The following is a 23,728-nucleotide window of genomic DNA, read 5'->3' as shown; positions in this document are numbered from 1 at the left end:
GGCTACAGTGACACTCACAAGGCTTATCGGATGATCGATGTTGACACTAATCGTCTGATATTTAGTCGAGTTGTGGTATTTGATGAGGAATGAGGGCCTTTTCAGCCTTCTTCTGCCTTGAGCCTTGAGGATCAGCCTCCAAAGGCTACAAATATGGGTGTGTTCATGAAGTGAACTAGTAATTCTTCGTTACATTAGCAAAAAAGGAAGGATTACAATATATAAAGCAATGGCATAGCACTGCAAACATTAATAAGCCTAACTACTTCAGCTACTTATAGCTGCAAACATTCAAGATGTCTAACAACCTCTACCTAACAGGAAATTACATATATGATTGACCATTAACTATAAAGATATATTAAATATTATGCCAACACCCTCGCTTAATGGTCAATATGTCAACAACACCAAGTTGCCCCTGAATTTGACAACTTTATCCGGGCTCAAAGACTTGGTGAGAATATTTGCAGTTTGATCCGTTGTCGGAACATACTGCAGCTGAACTGATCCATCTTCTACCAGCTTGCGGATGTAGTGACAATGAAGCTCGACGTGCTTGGTGCGTTCATGGAAGACTAGATTTTCGAACAATTTGAGCACCCCTTGATTATCAATGTACAAGGGAGAAGGTCCTGCTTGTGACATATGCATGTCAGAAAGCATCCTGCAGAGCCAAACTACCTCACATGTTGCCTTAACTGTTCCTCGATACTCTGCTTTAGTCGAGGAAAGAGCCACTGCCTGTTGCTTCTTGTTGGTCCATGTTACAGCACCTGTGCCCAAACTGAATACATACCCAGGAGTGGATTTGCAGTCATCCACGAAACCTACCCAATTTAAGTCGGTATAACCAATCAGCTTTGGATCCTTGCATCTGCCATACAAAATGCCAAAATCTGAAGTGCCCTTCACATATCTCAACACTAGCTCCACTGCAACCCAATGATCATCTTTTGGAATTGTCATGAAGCGAGAAATGTAGCTCACTGCAAAACTGAGATCAGGTCTAGTGGCAGTGAGATAGATGAGGCTGCCCACTAGTTGCCTGAATATCGTTTCATCGACCAGAGGTGAATCAGAGTTGGCTGACAATTTCAGCCCCTTCTCCATAGGTGTGGAGGTAGGTTTACAATCCTACATCTGAAATTTGTCAAGCAGACTTCGAGCATATTTAGACTGAGAGAAAAAAATACTATCAGTTGTCTGCCAAACCTCAATACCCAAACAGTAATGGAGAAGCCCCAAATCTGTCATGTCAAAAGCTTGACACAAATCCTGTTTGATTGCAGCAATCAAATGTTGCTAAATTTCCAGTAATGATCAAGTCATCAACATAGACAACAAGAAAGAGAATATCATCACCAGAGTGTTTGACATTCAGATTAGTGTTAGAGGGACTGCGCTCAAAACCATGTTCAACCAAATATTGATCAATCTTGAAGTACCAAGCCCGAGGGGCTTGCTTCAGGCCATAGAGGGCTTTTACCACTCTGCAAACTTGATGTTCCTTACCAGGAACCTTGAAGCCAGGAGGTTGAGCCATATAAACTTCTTGCAACTCACCGTTGAGGAATGCACTCTTAACATCCATTTGGTGAAGTTTCCATCCAAACTGAGTTGCAATGGCGAGAAGAAGACGAATTGTGCTCCTCTTGGCAGTAGGAGCAAAAGTCTCCTCGTAGTCAATGCCCTCCCGCTGTGCAAATCCTCGAGCAACCAATCTAACCTTGTACTTATCCAAAGTACCATCTGCGTGATACTTGACTTTATAAACCCATTTACAGCTGATAGGTTTCATCCCAGGAGAAAAATCAGAAAGAACCCAAGTGTTATTCTTCAAAAAAATATGTTACTCTGTCTCCACAGCCTTTTCCCACTCAAGAATGCCTTTAGCCTCAGAATATGTCTGGGACTCATGGATGTTGTGGATGTTGGCCATAAGTGCAAAGTTGATTGTATTCTGTTGCTTTCTCTTTCGGCGAACTAATCTATCCTCAAGAAGCTCATCATCACGAAGATCTCCTATTGTCTTGGCCCACCATTTAGGCCTGAGGGTAGAAGTACCAACATCTAGCATTGGAGGAACAACATCCCCTGGAGTTTCCGAAACAAAGTCATTTGGATGCGAATCTTGTGAAAAATCAAGTGGTGTTGGATTGGTAGATTCCTCATCTTCAGAATCAGAATGCTCTGAAGCCCTCCCATCATGGGAACCAAGAGGGAGACGAACACCAACATTAGAAGTCTTCATAGACTGAGTTGCAGGACTAGAGTAGTAGAAGGCATAAATGGACCAGTAGTCTCATCAACCACAACATCACGACTGAAAATGAGACGATCTGTCTCCACATCAATCAACCTGTAGGCCTTTTGGTTGTCACTGTAACATGTAAACATAAGTGTTTGGCCATTTGAATCCAGCTTAGCACGCTTGGTGTCTGGAATCCATACACGAGCAGTAGAACCGAAGACTTTCAAATCGCCCACTTTAGGCTTGCGTCCTGACCGGGCTTCTTCAAGAGTCATCTTCTTAATGGCATGTGTAGGTGACCGATTCAGGAGGTAGACTGCAGTATAGACTACTTCAGCCCAGTCTTAGGAACATTGCGATGCTCCAACATAGATCAAGCCATTTCAGTAATGGTGCGATTCCAACGTTCAACTACACCATTTTGCTGAGTGTATGGTGTGGTGAGTTGGCACTTAATGCCATGTGTAGCACAAAATGTAGAGAAGTCAACGGAACAAAACTCCCCCCCATTATATGACCTTAGAGTGACAATCTGAGAACCGGATTCTTTCTCAACTAAGGTCATAAACTGCTGAAATGTACTGAACACATCTAATTTATTCTTGAGAAAATACACCCACATTTTCCAACTAAAATCATCAACAAATAATAAAAAGTACCTGGACCCAGTAACAGATGGAGTGTTCATTGGCCCACATGCATTAGCGTGAACCAATTGAAGGACCTTGGAGGCTCGCCAAGAATCACCATCCAAGAATGGTGTCTTCCCAACTTGACAAGCTCCACAAACTCCATGATTTTGAGTTTGGATCTCAGGTAGACCAGCAACCAAACCCTCCCGAGATAACTGAGAGAGAGTGCACGTTTAAGTGCCCATAACGCTGATGCCAAAGTGTTCTGATGGATGTACTCCTAGCAGCCAGAGCGTGCTCCTGAGAATTGCCAAAATCAGCAAGTCTATACAAACCATGATCCTCAAGTCCCATAGCGATTGTAGTACGAGTCTCCCTATCAACAATGTTGCAGGTGGACGAACTGAAGACAACATCTAATTGAGGAGAATGCCTCATGATCTAGTTGACGGAGAGGAGATTATGTTCCATGCTTGGAACATAGTAGACATCAAGAAAAATTCAATTTCTACCTCCTGAGTGAATCTGGACAGTGCCCTTACCAACAACTGTGTACTCTTCTCCTTCGAAGATTACTGAATCCGAGAATGGTTCAAATTTCGTGAACCAATCCTAACAATGAGTAAAATGCCGCGAAGCCCCTGAATCAATAGACCAGGTAGAAGAGTGTACTGGATCTACTGTTCTCTTGGCCATAAAAGCATAGAATGTAAATTCTTTCTGCTCTAAGTGCTTTGCGACATTGGCCTTTTGGTGAGACCCTCCTTGCTTCTTTCGTTTAGAGGCCAACCAAATTCGACACTCGGCCTTCATGTGACCAAACTTATGACAATAATTGCACTTAACGTTCTTTTTCTTCTTGCTGTCCTGAGAAGAACCAAAGCCTTTTGACTGAGAAGATTGAGCCTTCCATTTGTTCTTAGCAAAAGACTTGGCAGAGAACGCTTGATCTGTGGAGGATGAACTTATATTACTCCCAAATTGTTGTCTCCATCAATCCTGTTGCAAGAGCTTGTTACAAAGATCGGGAAATTTCAAATCGACATTTGTGGAAGTAATATTCAGCATTTCAACGAAATGCTCATAAGATTTTGGCAAACTCTTCAAGGTAATGACAACCATGTCCTCTTCCTCCATTGTTCGGCCAATCGCCTCCAACCAGTGTTACCCGAGGACGTGTTTCCGGCATAATTTGACCCATCCCGGAAACAGGGACGTCCCAGAAACCCGTACTTTGACTGTCCCATAAAATTAATGATTGAATTTTGATTATTTGTTTGACTTCCACTCTCATGCAAACTCTCAATTTAAATTATTTAACACTAACGTTATATGTTCAGGTTTAATAATGTATATAAGCATGCTTTATCCATGTTTTTATACGAATATTTAAAATTTCCCTATATATTTTAAATTTTCCCTATTTTTTATATAGCTGTCCCCGCTGCCGTCCCCTGCTGTCCCCTTCTTTGGGAAAAAAAAATCCGTCCCAGAAACCCATTTCCCCGTCCGTGTTCGTAAACTCGAGGTAACATAGCCTCCAACTGATCACGAATGTCCCTAATCTTTGTCAGATGCTCCTGTAAGAACACTTGTTCATCCATCATGATGGAAAAGAGCATGTTCTTGAGAAAGAACGCTCTGCTCTTGTCAGAGGTTTCATGAAGATCTTTTAAATGATCCCATATCTCCTTCGCAGTTTTTCCGGACAGTACCTGAGGTAGATGCTCATCGGTGACGGAGAGTTTAATGAGCATGACAGCTTCGTGATTGCGCTCATCCCATTTGTCCTGATCTTTGCCAGCAATAGTTGGACGTGGAGACATGCCTAGAACAACTGCATCAAGACATCGGTACTCAAAAATTGTCAACATGTGCTGCTTCTAGGTGTTGTAGTTGTGGCCGTTGAATTTCTAGCTACTTTTGAGCATAAAGTTTGTCAGAGATGCCATCACGTACCCCGAGGTTGAACTGGTGAAGGCATGAATTAAAATGCATGAAAACCAGCAAATGAAAACAGAGGTTTTTTTTTAAAAGTTCTGCAAGTCAAATTCTAAGGCTGAAACTGAAACCCTGGCACGGTTTTCAAGGTAGAAATTTTCCAACTAACCTAGAAAAATCTGATGACGACCCAAATGACTTTACGAAAAACCTAGGTAATAAGTTTCTAAAGAATGATTTTCTGAAAATCTCTGGCCGCAAAAAAAGAACTGAGGGTTCAATATAAACCCTAGGCGCTGCCCAAAAACCCTAGCCGTGAACTAGGTCTATTGCAGAAAAAAACTTTTGTCGCCAAAAAAAATCGTGGGTCGTGGGGAGAAAATACAAAGTCACGAAAATAATATTCACGATTTAGCAAGAAAAAAAAATGCGCGGGTAAGAAAAACCCACAAACAAACCCCAACCGGCATAAAAACGCAAAAATCGCACAGAAAAAATCGCAACTATTGACCTTCGTGCAGGCACAAACACGAGATCGCGGGCCGAAATGGACGAAAAGAAAAAACTCGACAGATCACCCACAAACACAAGTCGCGACACGATTAAAAGAAATAACAGGTCGCAAGCAAAAACAAATGAAGACGCGAGCAGAGAGAAGACGGAGGTCGCGACTCGGGCCAACTGAATAGACGCAATGGAAAACAAATCACATGAGATGCAGAGAATAGACAGAACACGACCAGAGGGTTTGAAAAAACAAAAACACAAAAAAAAATCACATTAAAACCCTCGATCTAGCAGTCACTAGAATAAACTGAAAACCCCAGACGGTTTTTTTTGGAAAAAAAAAAATTACCATGAAAAATTTGCCTGCTCTGATACCATGTTCATGAAGTGAACTAGTAATTCTTAGTTACATTAGCAAAAAAGGAAGGATTACAATATATAAAGTAGTGGCATAGCACTACAAACATTAATAAGCCTAACTACTTCAGCTACTTACAGCTATAGACATTTAAGATGTCTAACAACCTCTACCTAACAGAAAATTACATATATGATTGACCATTAACTATAGAGATATATTAAATATTATCCTAACAGGGTGTTTGCCTTCCCTTAGCTCCCCCTGATGGGAGAGATTCAGATGACTCTCCAGTTCTAGAATCTCCCAAGCATGACATTGTGCCACTTGACTTTCCTCGGGAACCTTAGGATCCGTATTCAAATGAGTTTGCTCCAAATATCCCAGGTGATGTTGTTCCTCCTGCAGCAAATGTTGGTACTTCTACTCTCTGGCCTAAGTGGTGGGCCAAGACCATTGGTGATCTTCGTGATGATGAATTGCTTGAGGGTAGATCAGCTAGAGACAAGAGCAAGCAAAACACAATTAATTTTGCTCTTATGGCCAACATTCATAGTATTTATAAGCCTCAAACACATTCAGAGGCTAAAGGTGTGCCTGAGTGGGAATGAGCTATCTCCATCCATTGCAATCTTCAACGGATGTCACCTCAAGATTCTGGCTACAAAGAAATTTCAAGACAACGGGATTTGGAACTTGAGGAAATTCATTTGGACAAAGTGAATCTTGTAGGTGAGCTTTCAAAGCTAAATATTTTTTATGATTCTCCACATGTTGAAACAGGTGGTGAGATTGCACATTTCCTTGAGTAAGATGCATAATGATGATGTAGATAAGGATCTCTCCAGTTAAAATGCTACATATCCTCCTCTAAAGCCTTCATTAATTTGTCTTGATGACAAAAGAAAACTATATAAGTTTGTAATTGTAATTTACATGCTACTTACTGTAATATATACCTCTTAAAACAATTTTGACATATTCCATGATTAGCTCATAGCATAAATCCATTTTCAATTTATATACTATGACTATAAATTATTTTATTTAATCTTTGCTTAGCTTCATGGTGATCTCAGATTCTCATGTTGTCGAATTTTACTTTTTTTATGATCCCATTTATCAAATTTATGTTTTTCACTTTTTATGTTCAATGATTCACTATTTTAATTTTGATGTTATCTAGCATAACCAAGTTTTGCACCCTCAAACCTTGCCTGCCTATATGGTCATGCCCACACACCCAAGTTTCGGGAGTAGCATACCCATACTCCTGCACCCATACCCCATCTAACTTTAGAAATTTCTGTCAATAATAGAGTAGTTGTTAGAATCTCCTCAGGATTCAAGCAAGTTATTGTCAAATATATTTGGATCTCAAACTAGAGAAATGAATAAAAACTAAAAAAGCTAGATGATCTCATAAAGATTTCCAACAAGAATTGACAGCCACAAAAAAGGTTACTGCAGACTTACAAGCAAAAATCAAGAAATTACAAAAGCTTGACATTCTAAGACCCACAATGTTTGATGCAACCCTAATAAAATAATTTGTGAAGCCTCAAACATGTGATATAGAATATACGATGGATGATTTTAAAACAAGTTTTGAGGATGATACTTGTGTACAATATACTAATAATATGAATTGAGTTTGATGAATAAAATAAGATATACACATGATGTACTAGGCAAGAATCAACAAGGTATTGCTGAGCCTATTATTCATCAAACCAGGAATGGCAATGAATTGGGTACCAAGGAGAACAAGCCAATGCAAATTGTGGTGATGGACAAGTGAAGGAAAAGCCAAAAAAAAGGTTACTCATGGCAAAACTAAAACCAAGATCATAAGCCATGAAAAAAATCAGTTTTATGGTTAACCTTAGAATTAAAAAAGATTGCAACAATTGCTACCAAAGATATCCAAACTGGTCTTCATATAAAGAAACATGCATACATTCTATGAAACATAACAATTAATCACAAAATCATTGGTACACGGACAATATTACATGCTTTAATAGGCAAACGGTACTGATTGTGTGGATTCCACAAGAAGCAGTAAAAGCAAGTCAAGAGGTCCTCTATGGAGGGTACATGACTTCAAAACTAGTGTTATTAGAGCTTTATAATGATCCCTAATATGGAAGCATAATGAGTTGGATCACGATTAAGTGTTGCACAACGAGAATTATCTGAAGATTGTATGGGCTGGTATATGATTATGAAGCATACAATATTTTTATGGCCTTTGTGGTGTCTAAGATGCAACGGATTTATATACCGAAAATATGAACTCTATCACCAGCAGGGATGGATCGATAATGCTATCTCCGATTTATAATGGAAACCTGCAGGCAATGCTATGATATCTGATTTATTAATGATATTATGCAGCGGAAGAGTATTCTCTTAGAAGTTACTAGTGCTGTGACTAGTTATCAATAAACACTTGCACTTTAATGGGTGGTGTATCTACTCTACAATCTGAACTGAGTGATTCCTTGGATGCCGTCACTGATATATGTTGTCTGTGCCTGCATCAGTAAAGCTGATTAGGAGTGGGTTATAATACGACTATTTCCTGGTGGATAAGAAGGAAAGAGGTGATACTTATTCCCCGTATCCCTTTCTGATGTCTACGATTTGCCTAGTTATATCTTGCTTGGTGAAAGGTTTGCAACCTTTGGATACAGAAAAGACATATCTCTTCCAACCATTCCTTTTCCTAACAAAGATCTAACTTAATTGCATCCTTTCTTTGGTTATTCGATTATATTGATAACAAGATAATTTGTTTACATCATTCTTTCATAATTATCCCTTAGTGTTGGGTTTGATTGCAAAATCCATTTATAATTGATATAATAATCGATAGATGTGTGTTTGCTTATAACCATAAAGAGTTGTATCCTCAGCGACACTGCATATTAGTCCCTTATCACCATAGCGGAGGTCTATGTGCCCTTCAACGGAAAGGATGATTTTCCACGATACTTTGAATAATCTTTACGTATTTATCTGTATTGTATTAACATCGACCTGGGCTAGATATTTCCCAAATCCCTTCTATCTCCTTGTCTAGCTGATGATCAATAATGAATCTAGATGTAGACCACATAATGATCATTTTACTAATCACTGTTCTGAGTATCATCAATACTTAGGCTATTTGACATCAATTTGGCATATCGTCCATGTATCATAGTTATCTTTACTCGTATGCTCTCACCGGATATTTATTTTATTATTATTTATTTATATTACTTATATTATTATTATTTGATAAATATGAATTTAATATTAAGAAATATAAATTTTATATTAAATCTTATTTGTTATCATTCTATTCATTTATTTGGTTATATAATAAATATTTTATATTTTAATTGGTTATTTGAATATTTCAAAAACATTTATTAGTAATAAATTTTAATAAATATTAATTAAATAATAATATTTAATAAATAAATAAATTCCAAATAATCCTTTGATGGTAATTTTCATATTAATTAATAATAATTGTTTTATTAGGATATATATATATATATATTAATGGAGGGGACATGACAGTCCGCCCTTCCCAAAATTGCTTGTCCTCAAGCAATTTACAATTTTCCCAATCGAGTCTTCTCCTAATAAAACATAAGGTATACATACATGAAATACATACACAATACATGTAAAGTAATGAGGCATGAAGCCTGAATATATTTAGTACACATGAAGCATGAGACATTAAGAGGATGGCATGAAGTAATACACACGAAGTCATTCAAAGCTTTAAGTATACATGGAAATCTCGAAGCATAGACAAAAGTAATACCTATAGCAATATCCACATGTACATGTGAGATATGGAGTGTACATGTCATATGGAGGTGCAAAGCATATATATGAAGCATACACATGAATACATAAGAAATGAGACATACATACGAATACACATAAGGTATAAATCCGAAGCATATATGGCAAGAAGCATCTACATAAAACATGGAGTATACACATGAATATACACAAGGTATATACACAAGGTGTGAAGTAGATGTGTAATACAAGTGAATACAATTAAGGCATGCACATACAAGCGAAATACATGTAACGCATACATGATACATACACTTAGAGAACACACGCGAGATAAGCATTCCATGAACACATCAGTCTTGAAGTAACTATGTTTAAGATATGAAGCATTTGAGAAAAGCATATAAAATACACATAGAATAACATATTGAAAACATTTCATGATGCAAAGCATTTTCAGGACGTACAGCATACATTACGAAGGTGTGTGTGACACAGTCATGCTGAAAATGTAACAAACATGGAGCAACCACATAATTATACATTCATTACAAATATACACGTACACATATAAAACATACATGGGAGCAAACATATTGAAGACACAACAAATACATAAATATCCACAAATCATGAAGTGTATATACATTTAAGAGAAACATACATTAGGTACGTGAATACCCTTAAAGCATGAAGCAATTCACTTAAATACCTATCAGACATGTAGCGCAAATCCATAAATACATACATGAAGTATGAAACAGCACACATGTAAACATAAGATAATATATATAAGGCACGGAGCATAGATATGGGGCATTCACGTAAAACACCAAGTAATATATAGGACATGTAAGGCTTGAAGCAATATACAAGGATATACGTAAAACATGAAGCAAGGCACATAAGGCAGGAAGTAGCTACATAAAGCATGAATAATACATGTGAATACACGGAAAATTATGAATCATGAAGTATACAGAGGAATACATGTAAGGCATGAATCATGCACATAAGTACATTTAAGACCAAGTCATACATGTGGAAAACATATTAGGCAGAAAAACAACATGTCGTTTATGAAGCATGGATAACAAATACACATGAGGTATAGACATGAATATGCATAAGGAATGAGTCATTCGCATATCATACATGTAAACAATGAAGTAGTACACAAGCATACATGAGAAACGCACTTATGGAATGGACATGCTGAAGACACATCAGTCATGAGGCATACATAAAGACACAAAGCATACATGCTGAAAAACATATTAGACATGAAGCAATTCAAGAATACAAGGAACATACATTAGAAAGGTGCATGACGTAATTATACCGAAAACATGACAGCATTAAGAAATCTTGTAATGTCCCCAAGTAAGTTTAACCATTTAAGACATCATAATTCGAACATTCTCAAAGAAAATAGAAATACAAAATGGAAATTAACATCACGATGGAGTTCAACTTAAAAACCTTACTACCAATGTAAGTTTGAAAAGGATTATGATCTTGAATAGGACGCTATGATACCTCAGCGTGACGACTTCCCTTAGGGATTTTGGATCCAAGCCCATGCCTAATTTTGGGATGACACCCTCAAGGACTTACACGGGTCGCTGACCTCTACCCATCTTGGGATAGACGCCCGATGGTTATACACAGGGCTTTCCCTATTCATTCATACAACCTTTCGACTACATTCATATTAAGGATTAACAATTTGTTTCTGTCTTGTGTAATTGTTCTATCTTGTTCATTTGTTAGTTACAGATAAGAGTTGGTATCATCCATAAGATATATGAATTCCCATGACTTCTTCATAAGTCGTGACTCTAATAAGAAACGCATCTTTATGTAGAGGCGTCTTCTATCAGTGATTAGTTATTAATGTAATCGGTGGGAGTATATTACATTAGCAACTTTATGTATAAACAGTGATTTCCATGATAAACATGTGATCATCGATTACGTAAGTATATTCAAATTATCAATAACTATTATGGGGACATCACAGTCCTCCCCATTCAAAATTGCTTGTCCTCAAGCAATTTACAATCATTTATCAATAGAAACACAAAGTATATATATGAACATATGACGTATACACATGAATGTACGAAAACACAAAACATACACGCGAATACACATATTGTCAGATTTCTTCTTACTGACTAGAATGATTCAATGATTCATCTTTACCCTGCAGGATGACAGGATCATAGCTCTAATACCATTTGTAATGTCCCTTTTATTGGCTAAGAGGGTATGCAGGGAATATCACTCGAATCTCTCTTCCTTGTTATGTCAAATGAATAAGAATTGAGTGAGTAATGGTAAATGAATAATTATAGATGTGATCTTCAATGGAAAATAGTTGCACAATGAGAATTATCTGAAGATTGTATGGGCTGGTATATGATTATGAAGCATACAATATTTTTATGGCCTTTGTGGTGTCTAAGATGCAACGGATTTATATACCGAAAATATGAACTCTATCACCAGCAGGGATGGATCGATAATGCTATCTCTGATTTATAATGGAAACCTGCAGGCAATGCTATGATATCTAATTTATTAATGATATTATGCAGCGGAAGAGTATTCTCTTAGAAGTTACTAGTGCTGTGACTAGTTATCAATGAACACTTGCACTTTAATGGGTGGTGTATCTACTCTACAATCTGAACTGAGTGATTCCTTGGATGCCGTCACTGATATATGTTGTCCTGCATCAGTAAAGCTGATTAGGAGTGGGTTATAATCTGACTATTTCCCGGTGGATAAGAAGGAAAGAGGTGATACTTATTCCCCATATCCCTTTCTGATGTCTACGATTTGCCTAGTTATATCTTGCTTGGTGAAAGGTTTGCAACCTTTGGATACAGAAAAGACATATCTCTTCCAACCATTCCTCTTCCTAACAAAGATCTAACTTAATTGCATCCTTTCTTTGGTTAATCGATTATATTGATAAAAAGATAATTTGTTTAAGTCATTCTTTCATAATTATCCCTTAGTGTTGGGTTTGATTGCAAAATCGATATAATAATCGATAGATGTGTGTTTGCTTATAACCATAAAGAGTTGTATCCTCAGCGGCGCTGCATATTAGTCCCTTATCGCCATAGCGGAGGTCTATGTGCCCTCCAACGGAAAGGATGATTTTCCACGATACTTTGAATAATCTTTACGTATTTATCTGTATTGTATTAACATCGACCTGGGCTAGATATTTCCTGAATCCCTTCTATCTCCTTGTCTAGCTGATGATCGATAATGAATCTACATGTATACCGCATAATGATCATTTTACTAATCACTGTTCTGAGTATCATCAACACTTAGGCTATTTGACATCAATTTGGCATATTGTCCATGTATCATAGTTATCTTTACTCGTATGCACTCACCGGATATTTATTTTATTATTATTTATTTATATTACTTATATTATTATTATTTGATAAATATGAATTTAATATTAAGAAATATAAATTTTATATCAAATCTTATTTGTTATCATTCTATTCATTTATTTGGTTATATAATAAATATTTTATATTTTAATTGGTTATTTGAATATTTCAAAAACATTTATTAGTAATAAATTTTAATAAATATTAATTAAATAATAATATTTAATAAATAAATAAATTCCAAATAATCCTTTGATGGTAATTTTCACATTAATTAATAATAAAAATTGTTTTATTTAGGAGATATATATATATATATATATATTAATGGAGGGGACATGACAAAGATCATGTAATTCATGTTGAGGTTGATATGAGCTGGCATACATCACAGTATCATTGACGAGCATTTAGGGAATATGTCATCATCTAGCTCAAGTGATCTTATCTTAAGCTTGTGGGATTGTAGAACATAGCAATTATTTTATTTCTATTTTTTATTTTTTCAAATAACAGGAGAATCAATAGCCCACTGACCCAGAGCCACCCTGTGGGGAGTCCTACACATGACAAAGTGAGCGACTATAGCTCCTGCCAGCACAGGTGCCCGTCTGTGCTGGAGGCAAATCAGATTCGAGCCTGCAACCATTATTCTTGTTTTTCAAAGGCTTAACCATCCAATCTCCACCTGGAAGCTTAGACCTTGGCAATTCAATGTAGCAACTACACATATGATGAAAACACGAGTCTATTGACTCTTTTTTGGTGTTTCCCACCAAATAAATATTTTTGGCAAGATGTTGAAATAAAATATATTTGGGGTTCATTAGATGTTGAGTTATTGTGAGTCACAAGCATCAATCAAATAAAATTTATTGAAATAAATTATATCGGTTTTGTTGTGAAGGCAGATCTTGCTTAAAAGTGTAGCCAAAGTATGCCATATCATATTCTGTGCAGCTAATTTGATGTTAAAGGCCAACCAAGTTAAAACCAATTGTGTGTCAGATCCTGCATAAATTATGACTTGGCTCATGTCACTTGGCAACAAATTGGAATACCAAGAACAGTAAAAAAATCAAGTTATGAAGTATAAACAAGTTTAACCTCTCAGCTAGGGTCCTCTCTTGATTCTTCCATGGATTAATTCTCAAAGGTTTCATTACACTTTATTGAATATGTTCACTAATTTTGTCAGAAATATTTCTCCAAAGGTTGAGTACTACTCACAATCATATGAATTTAGACATTTGGAAAGCATGGGAGCATTGAAAAGCTTTTCTTGAGTGGGTTGCACATAAGTCAAAGAAAGGGTTCTCATGTAATCAGCACTGTTTGATCATCCCTATTTTAATTCAAAATGGCGTCTAAATAGGATGCAGCCATGGTTTAACGAGTCGAAATATTATAAACAAAATAATCATTTCATGGGAAAAGGTATATTTGCTTAAATTTCGAAGCAAATTCAAGCTTTCCAATTTACAAGGATTTACATATCAAAAAGAGCAAATCCTGGAACTTGCTGTCCTCAGCCTCAGGTTAAAAATTAATTACCATCCCCTGATGGGCAGAAAGACTAGATTTATAACACACCTTTAAAACAGTTTATATATTCTTCTTTAAATCCTATTGCTTCCATTATCAAGCAAAAGTTTTTATGTATTAGACTACTGTCATGAGGATTATTATTAAGCACAAGTTACAGTTGAATAAACAAAAATTCATTTGTACAAGATTACATAAATGACAATAAAACAAACCTAACCTCGGGACCAAAAATTTTGGACTTGCCCACAGCATCATTACAAAAATAATGCAGCCAAACGTTGGAAAACATAAAAGCATTTCTATGGGAAGGCATATGATCTTGAACTAAAATAGCAATAATTTAAATGTAAGAACAAACAACTAGTATCACCAGTGGAAAAGAATAATAAAATGATCTTCACAAATTTCTATTAAATTATGACAGGAATTTTCAAGTTTTTTCATTGCAATTCTACTTTATTAATTTGTAAAAGCACAATCCAAACACTCAGCTTAAACTTTTCGTTGGAGTACAAAAAAAGGAAATATGTAAAGTTGTAAACCTGATGCTTACACACACATTTCATTATGGATAGAAAATCATTTTTCCATCTCATCTCAATTGTCAACTTCCAAATCTCAAGTAGCAATTTCTTACATACATTGTCCTGGAGATGCATGAAAAAGCTTTACCTGGAATATCCATAGATTCATCCTCATCATCCTGCAAAACATTAAAACAATAAATAATTAAAAGTTTGAGAAACCAATGTGCCAAGTTGATATCCATTCTGAATATAGGCAACTTTTGTTTGATAAGCAAAATAAAAATCCTATTGGCATTAAAAGATTTTGGCATAATAGTGAAGAATTACAGTTATTCAGTACTGGAACATCATATATTCATATGATAAACTAGAACCTCAGAGATGATAAAATTGGTATCAAAATGCTAATAATAACTTAGAGTAACCACTGACTTTAAGTGTTTAAATAGATTGTAAGTGAGATCAAAACAGGAAATTCTTAGAATGCCATTGATATTGTTTAAATTTGTTATTGCCATGCAGTCTGATGAAATTAAAATTTACATGGCTGATGTGTCTTTGATATCTTGAATAGAATGAAAAGAACCCAATCTTTCTCCACATAGACCTTCCCCAGCATATGGAGGCTGCTGGAAGTTGCCAGTTATTATAATCAGATAGAGTATAGGTCTAATTATATGTTTGTATATGTATATAAATAATTAAGCAGACTTATATGTTTATATATATGTATCATTCAAAACATAGATACATAAGGAACAATGACAAGCAGGGTAAATTCAATTGCCATATTAAACTGGCATTCTACCTGCTTCTTTGTGTTTGTTGAAAAAATACAATCTGTCAAAGAGAATGAACGAGGCAATGATGAAGAGTACGAAATCAAAACCCTTCTTCAAGATCTAGAAATCATGTTTGTTGGCAAAAAATAAGACCAAAATGGTTTTTGCCAAGAGCTATTAATATTATTCAAAAGAGATGTTCAAACAAAAAGGAAAGAGGGCAAAGCACGTGGAAGGGAACTCCATGACCTGCTTCTAGCCATGCAAAAGCAAAACATACCAGCAGAGTAATCCACCAAAGTGGAAAACTAAAAAGGAAAGAGCTTTCAAACATCTTATTATACTACAATAGGCTAAAATGAGTTTGGAGGTTAAGGATTCTTCAATATTGTGCTGCAAGGTTGATTTTATACCCCTCATTGAAGGCCAACTTTTCTGTTGATATGTATCTCTTAGTTTCATCACAGTTTGAAATTTTGGCCTGATACCCATAGTTCATGAAGACAAGAAAAAGATCCATAATAAGCCTGCCCTAAAGCTCAATGGCTCAAATCCTATGTTCCACCAAGTTTCGGGGACAGGACTGCAGGGGACGGTGGGACATGTTTCTGGTATGGAAGTGCTTTTGGGCCATTTTTTAGGGGACGGCAAGGGATGGCTATTAAAAAAATAGGGGGATTTTTAAAAATATAGAGAACTTTCAAATATGCATATCATAACATTGATAAAGCATTCATCATAGACATTGTAGAAGATTAAAGCATAGCATCAAACTTGAATTGAGATTTCACACGAGAATCGACAAACAAATTAACAAAATTCAAATGCTTTCATTGTCAATGTGCATATGTATTATATTAGAATTATAACAAAAATGCCCAAAGGCTCCAAGTATCAACTATGAAATGACATAAACTGTAAACAATAAACATAGAAGTCCATAACCAACTACCCAAATAATGAAATGATAGAACTAAGAGAATATATGGCTGTCCGTAATCAACACATGGTAGGTTTAAGAGTCTAAATCAAAATCAGAACTTGAGTCCGAGTCACTACTCCTTCTCTTGCTGCTCTTCTACTTCTTTGCAAATCTGAAAATGAATGTCTTTTTCTTCTTTTTGATTATTTTATGCTTAGATTAGATTTTGCTATTTTTTAATGTTTGGGGGTCCTTGTGGGCCCAGCCAGCCCTTCTTGAAATTAAAAAATATGTTTTTTTTAATCTGACTGTCCAAAAGTGGCCTGGGACATAGGGGACAGCCAAAAGTCCTTGAGACGGTCACGGAACATCCAGAAGTTCCCTGGCCATCCCCTACATCCCCAATCACTCCCAGAGGTGTCCCAGAAACGTTTCCAAAACTCTGCTCAGTTTGGGGATGAACAGGACACTTCTAAAAGTCGTCCCCATGTCCCCGTACCATCCCTGGTACAGGAACAGGGGTACCATCACTAGTACAGGAACAGGGGTACCAACATAGGGGACATGTCCCCGTGGAACATAGCTCAGATCCCAAGTTGGCCATTCAAATTTACACCTTCACTTGGAATGGATAACAACTAAGGATTTGTAATCTAGGTAAAGCGAGAATTGGGTAAATATAGGTAATGTGAGATTCCATACTTGGTGTTAGACTTAGGATGCATCTCCAACATGGTAGAGAAGAAGGGGTGAGTGGTGCAGGAGCACCTAAGGGTGAGCAAATACCCTTTTCAATTTTGGCAATTTTGGCATAGGGACTGGTTCTAGTCCATTAGGTTGTCTGTTTGGAGCTTGGAGTGCATTTTGTCTTCTTTTTGAAGATTCATGTTTCGGCAAGACTTACCCCGATGAAGTCACCAGTGGTTGGAGCAAGTCGGAGTGGAGCCATCGGATATCGGCAGGAGTGTTTTCCACCTACCCCGATAACCCGATGAGGTCGCCAGCGGATTGGAGCGAGTGGAGTGAGTTCGGAGTGGAGCCATCGGGTATCGGCAAGACTAGTTTTCGTGCCGCCCGATAACCCAATGGGAAGGTATAATGTTTGGAGTGCATCATCGGCTATCGGCATAACATGTTAGGAGCTACACCGATAACCCGATAAGGAAGCATTCTATTGGGAGCGCACCATCGGCCATCGGCAAGAGATGTTTGATGCTACGCCAATAACCCGATGAGAAAGTGCGCAATTTGTAAACTGTCATCGGACATCGGAGTGAGTGTTTTGATGCTACTCCGATGACCCGATGGAAAAGCAAGTAATTTGTAAATTGCCATTGGACATTGGAGTGAGTTTTTCGATGCTAACCAGATGACCCGATGAAGAAAGGAAAGACAGTTACAGTCAGAAACCGAATTGTGTCAAGTTGAATCTCATCTATTAGGGATGATTCAAGACATGTCTAGGAGGCTATAAAAGACCCAATGGGCATTCTATAACGGGGTTGGATTGGGATTGTTGGATGTGTTGATTCCACAAGAACAAACTTCTTTTGAATAACAATTGGAAGATCATTTTCTGGTTTCTTTTCTTAGAGTTTAGTTTTTGTTGTAAACATGGCTTAAATCCTTAAGTAATAATGCAGATAGGGTAGATGTTGTTTTTCCGTGCTTTGTGAATTCCAAGTTGCATTCGTGCCAAGCTCGGCTCGGTAAATAAAGTCGTCTTTTGTTCTCTTGTCCTCTGTTGGCATCTCACATTTATGAACATGGCTCTGTCTTGACACTCCATCGTGGAATCCGCACGACCATTGGAGGCTGTCAAGAAGGGCCAGCCATGTACAGTAGAGTTCTATATGTAGCAAACTAGGGAATGGCGTCGGCCGTTTCAACAAACTGGCCCTAGGCGAGCTTGATGATAGCCCGGCTAGGTATCAGTGACCAAGAGGAATCACTTGCAGGGTAGACCGGAGTCTAGGCTATTAGTCTCAGACCAAGCGAAGATGGGATCAAAGGGAGAGAAGATCCAAGCATGAGGAGAAAACAACTTAGGAGAAGTTGTAAGTATAATTAATGGTAGAGCAAACCCTGCAAGGTGTCTGGTGAGATCCGGTGGATTAGTGAGTTGGTGGATTTACGAAAGTGAATTCACAAAGAGCGGAGTAACAAACCTCAGTAGTGAGGACCTAGAGTGGATTAGGGGAATAGAGAGGAGCATTCCCGGGTTAGGCTAGGAAAAAGGCCTTGGAGTGAGTCAAGCTAACTCAAGCAATCTAGGGTCCTCCCTATCAGTGAGGTTGACATTATTAAGGCCAACCAAATTATAGATGTGAGACAATAATAACCAAAGCTAGAGTGCAAGGTGTTGTGTAACTCGTTAAATTCATTTCCAAAATATTTCAAGAGGAATTTCATATTGTGATTAAAAAATGTATGTATTTTTTTATGTTAGCCCCAAATTGCTAAGCATTTTCCTTTGAATTTTTAGTTAAGTGTTCTAAAGTTCATATACATTTTTTTGTGGTAAGACCTTAAGATGCTATTTTAAAATTGTCTTCATCTTTCATTTTTGGAACTATTTTATCATTTTCCTTGAATCAAAAAGAGAAACAGGAACATCCATTTGTAATTTAAATTTTATCTAAACAATTCATGTTGCTGAATTACAATCATTATATTTAAGTTTGGGCTTGGGGTGCAACGGTAACATCCTTAGCCAATGTAAGTGAGGTTTTCAATTAAAACCCTGGTGATACTCCATCATGCCTAGACTATGGGGGTAGTGGGAGGAGCACTTGATTGTTGTGAAAACCAAATAGCAATGAAAAATGATATAATTGTATGATTGTAATGTATAATAGTGGGTTGTGTCTTCTTCCTCGGTAAAAAAACCGGGAGATGAAGTTCATAGATATTGGATTAAAATGCAGACACCAGGTCCAAAAAAATATAACCACTATTTTTTAATGACCCGCTTGGCTGCTAAACCATTTATAATTTATTTCAACTATTTACATTGTTTCTCAAACATTATATTTCGAAAAGCTTGCTTGAAAAGCAGCTTTATTCAATGGCTTATGACCTTTTCTTTTGGTATTGTGCACTTGCTTTCTTTTGGCCACTAAAAAGACTCAAAGCTGTGCTTCAGTTTTTTCCATAAGTGAATGGAAACACTTTTCCTCCATTCACAATGGAAGGTGGAATTTAAAACTGATGTTGTTGAATGAATTTTCATTTACAAACGTATTTTCACTACATCTTGATTGTATTTTATTATTTAATGGATTTCCTTGTTGAGATTTGTAACTTTTAAAAGACATAAAAGGGATTAACTGTATGGATGAATGAGAAAAATCATGGGAAAAGATGGAGAGAAAAGCAGAAGAGAAGAAAGGGGAGATATACTGGAAACATTTTATTAAATAACAAAAACTCTTAAAAAAATTTATTACACAATTTGCAATCAAATAACTTGCTCAGCATTTGTTTAAAGCTATACTAGTCTATCTTATTTAAATGTAAAGATTAAGGAATGCAGTTTGAAGACAATGAACATTCATCGTAACTGGGAAGCACGATTTGACCAGCTCTGTACCTGACCACTTGTTCCACTGCTACAAGGAAGCTATACTTGATGCAATTCTTATACTAAATTACGATGTCCATTTTAGAAATTTGATCCATTTTTTAAAATACATACATATAGATGCTTGATTTTCAAACTCTTTCTTTTTCAAATATAATTAAATATTGAATTTTTTGTCTGATGCTTACCTCTTGTTATCAGCACAATTTTTCTTCCATGCATGGCTTTGTAAGATTTCTTTTCTTGAAATATAATTATTGGGAGTAACTATTCTTTCATATTTTTTGGTTCAGTTTTTTATGTACACTATTCTACTTATTCAATTGTTTTCCAACTAAAGGTCTCTGCATAATTTTTTTCTATAGATTTTATGTTTCATCAATGTTTACTTTTATAGTTATTTTATTATCCTATATTAATGATACATGTGGATATATGTTAACAAAGTTGAAATAATTATTTACTAGGATGCCCATCATAACATGGATCTGATATGTACCATAAGAAATCCAAAAGACTCAAATTGCCAATCCCACCACAACATAAGTGTTAAAACATAAGGATTGACACCTTGAGTTTTTGAATACTTCTCAGTACATATCAGACAACGTTAAGATGGATATGAGCTAGTTTGAAATCTTCTCTCATACTAAAATAATATTATACAAGGGCAGAGCATTAAATAAAATATAGGGGATAAGTATATTTATGATATAGGAGTATCATGCATGCACTGCTATCCCTTAACAGTTGATAAACTAGGCTATACCTCAGGAGACAGAATAATTTGAAAGCACCGACCTTCTGTATTTAGTCCACTCTCATTGCAGTCGATCTCTGTCATTGTACATAAATTATAAAATAAGTTAAAAGCTTTTTCATCACCACAAAGAAGCAAAAACAAGCAGTACGTAAAAAATCAAGTGCAGCAAAAATGATTGTGGCATGCAAATGTAATCCGAAGATGAACCTTTTATTTCATCCATGAGGATTGCTTGCAAAGCCTCAATTTCCATTTCTTGCTCCTGTACATAGTCTGCAAAGCAATTGCAACTCAATGTCAGATATTTCTACAATCAATAGGAAGTGTTAAAAATAACCTTCAAAACTGCCCTTTACCTTTAATATGCAGAGCAAGAAAGTGAAACATATCAACAAATTTAGGAATTCCACCTATCAAGAATAAGTTCATAGTACCAAATTCAAGTTGATAATGTTTGAACTTTGATTCAGTGAATGTTGATTTCATGGAAGCTGGATATTCTTCTAAGCATGTCAGCAACACACAACTTGGGGCCAAAGGTTTAAAAGTCTTAAAAGTCTAAAGTAAATGATAAATGTGCATTTTAATGAATTTTATTTTTCTGTTTGTGAAACATGATTTTCCTTAATGGCTTTCTTAATCAATGCATGAAATGCACTCTTTTTTCCTTCACTTCATGGTTTCATTGCATTGACTTCTGCATTCCTCTGTTTTCACAGGGTTTTTTATTTTTCCTGTTATTGCATGTGGCATCTGATCATTTCATTTTTGGGAGGATTGATGTTTTATTTTATTATTTTTACTCATCTGAGAGTTTGTGATATCCCAAACTTGTCGTACACTTCCTCAAACTCTTCCTTTCAAGCCTTAAACCTTGAGTTTTCCTTTTTCCTCACCAATATTGAGAGAATGTACCAAGTCGCACATTTTTTTTCATGCTTTGCTAAATGCTGTTTTGTTTCTTTGATCTCCAATGTAGCATCACAAAGATAAGGGCATCTCTCTTGATCTCACTATGTGGCAAGTGACACATCCTTGCATCATGTGTCCCCATAATCTTTTACAAAAGATTTTGAAATTTTTTCAATCCTTTTATTTCTGAAGTGATCAAGATGCTGACAAGCATTATCAACTAGCTTCATCTTTACCCAAGCATATTTTATTTTGCTTGTAACCTATTTATTTCTCAAAGCCACAAGATCACAACATTTGTCACTATCTCACATTTTGTTTCCCTAGAGTGTCTCTATGCTAGTTTTCAAAGGTTTTTCCATTATTTCAAATTTGTTCCCAAGATAAGCAAGAAGATGACATATATCATATTCTCAGTCCCTTTAACCACAGCTAATTATCTTTGTGATATTGTCCCTTGAGCCTTTTTTCTTCCTTTCCAAGTGAACAACAAAATGGTAAGTGTCATTCCTTCAAAGTCCCTTTCTCTTTGCCTTGAGTTTTTGATCATCCAAGTGCTTGTATTGAGAATAAATGAGGATTTGACATTTGCCAAAATCTAATTCAATCTTACCATGGGCCCTTCCTCAAATAATTGTGCCCTATCTGATGCTTTCTTGCATTCCAAGTGAACAAGCAAGGGATGTGTTAGTGCCCCCAATGTGCATGCCCCTAAATTTGCATAATTGGCTAGGTTTGTGTCCCCTTTTGTTGCACTTGCCCTATTTACCAACCATTACCAATTTAACAAATTCTAAGTGGGTCCCCCATGTATTGTGGAGGCCATGTGTTCAATAAAAGGCTCAAAAGGTCTGTGTGTTTCTTGGGCCCTTGTATCCTTCCTTGGCTATGGGGTTGCCAATGGATTTGGGACCTGTGCAATTCTACACTAGGTCCCAACATTCCAAGTTCCCCAAAACCCCAACCCCCATCCCTTTGTGCAATATATTTTAATATGGTATCCCAGTCCTTGCTTCTCATGTTGTCCCTTGGAGCTTAATCCTCAAGGAGGATTTTGGACCTTGGCACCAAGCTCTCGATGCCAAGTATATCCCGAGCTCCACATCCTAACACCACTCCACTCTTCTCCTTCTCATCAAGCCTCAGGCCTGCAGGTGAACCTCAGACCTTGGCACTAGGTCTTCGATGCCAAGTCCTTGCAGCTTCATTTACTCTACTCCATTCCATTCCACATCCCTCCTGAAACCCAAACTTTGGGGGGACAAGGAACATTTGCATTGTCCTAGTTCCAATTCCCTCTCTACTCCTGATCACCAATCCCACTTTTCTTCCACTCCTGCCTCTTCATTCATCCCACTTGTTGCACCTACCTATTCTAAGTTCTCCACTCCTTCCCCGAACCTGCAACCTTTGCCCACTATAGGCTTAATCTTATTATTGTGCCAATCTTCCAATATTGACTGCTTGATGCTTGAACATAACTGCCAAGAAAGCTCTACAAGCAGAGGCAATCAAATAAAATTTAATACAAATTAAAGATTGACAGACCCAGCTCTGACTGCTTCTTAGTAGGATTTTAGATGCCCTCTAGGCAGCAGTAGATTGCAATTTCTGATATTCTCATACTGTAGGATGTTTTCCACATTTGCCATCTTTCCAACGTCTTCTAGATAACCAAATATTTATCTGCATCTATACATGCAGACTGCAACTTTCTTCATAATATGCTTCTATGCAGGAAATAATTCCAACAGTGAG

General features: G+C 36.7%; 1 protein-coding gene across 1 annotated transcript in view; it reads right to left on the bottom strand.

The window, feature by feature from the left end:
- The window catches only part of LOC131072151 (uncharacterized), a 148,765-nt gene that overhangs the window by 112,778 nt on the left and 12,259 nt on the right, over positions 1-23,728 (bottom strand). Inside the window, exons 2-4 of the mRNA XM_058008229.2 lie at positions 21,266-21,331; positions 21,065-21,132; positions 15,154-15,184 (exon numbers count right to left, since the gene is read on the bottom strand). Of these exons, the coding sequence (XP_057864212.2) occupies positions 15,154-15,184; positions 21,065-21,132; positions 21,266-21,331 (165 nt within the window). The remainder of the gene's footprint in view (positions 1-15,153; positions 15,185-21,064; positions 21,133-21,265; positions 21,332-23,728) is intronic.

This window comes from Cryptomeria japonica, chromosome 6 (assembly GCF_030272615.1).
Source record: "Cryptomeria japonica chromosome 6, Sugi_1.0, whole genome shotgun sequence".
Classification (NCBI taxonomy): domain Eukaryota; kingdom Viridiplantae; phylum Streptophyta; class Pinopsida; order Cupressales; family Cupressaceae; genus Cryptomeria; species Cryptomeria japonica.
The sequence above is the reverse complement of the archived record's forward strand: the minus strand, read 5'-3'. Positions and strand labels throughout refer to the sequence as shown.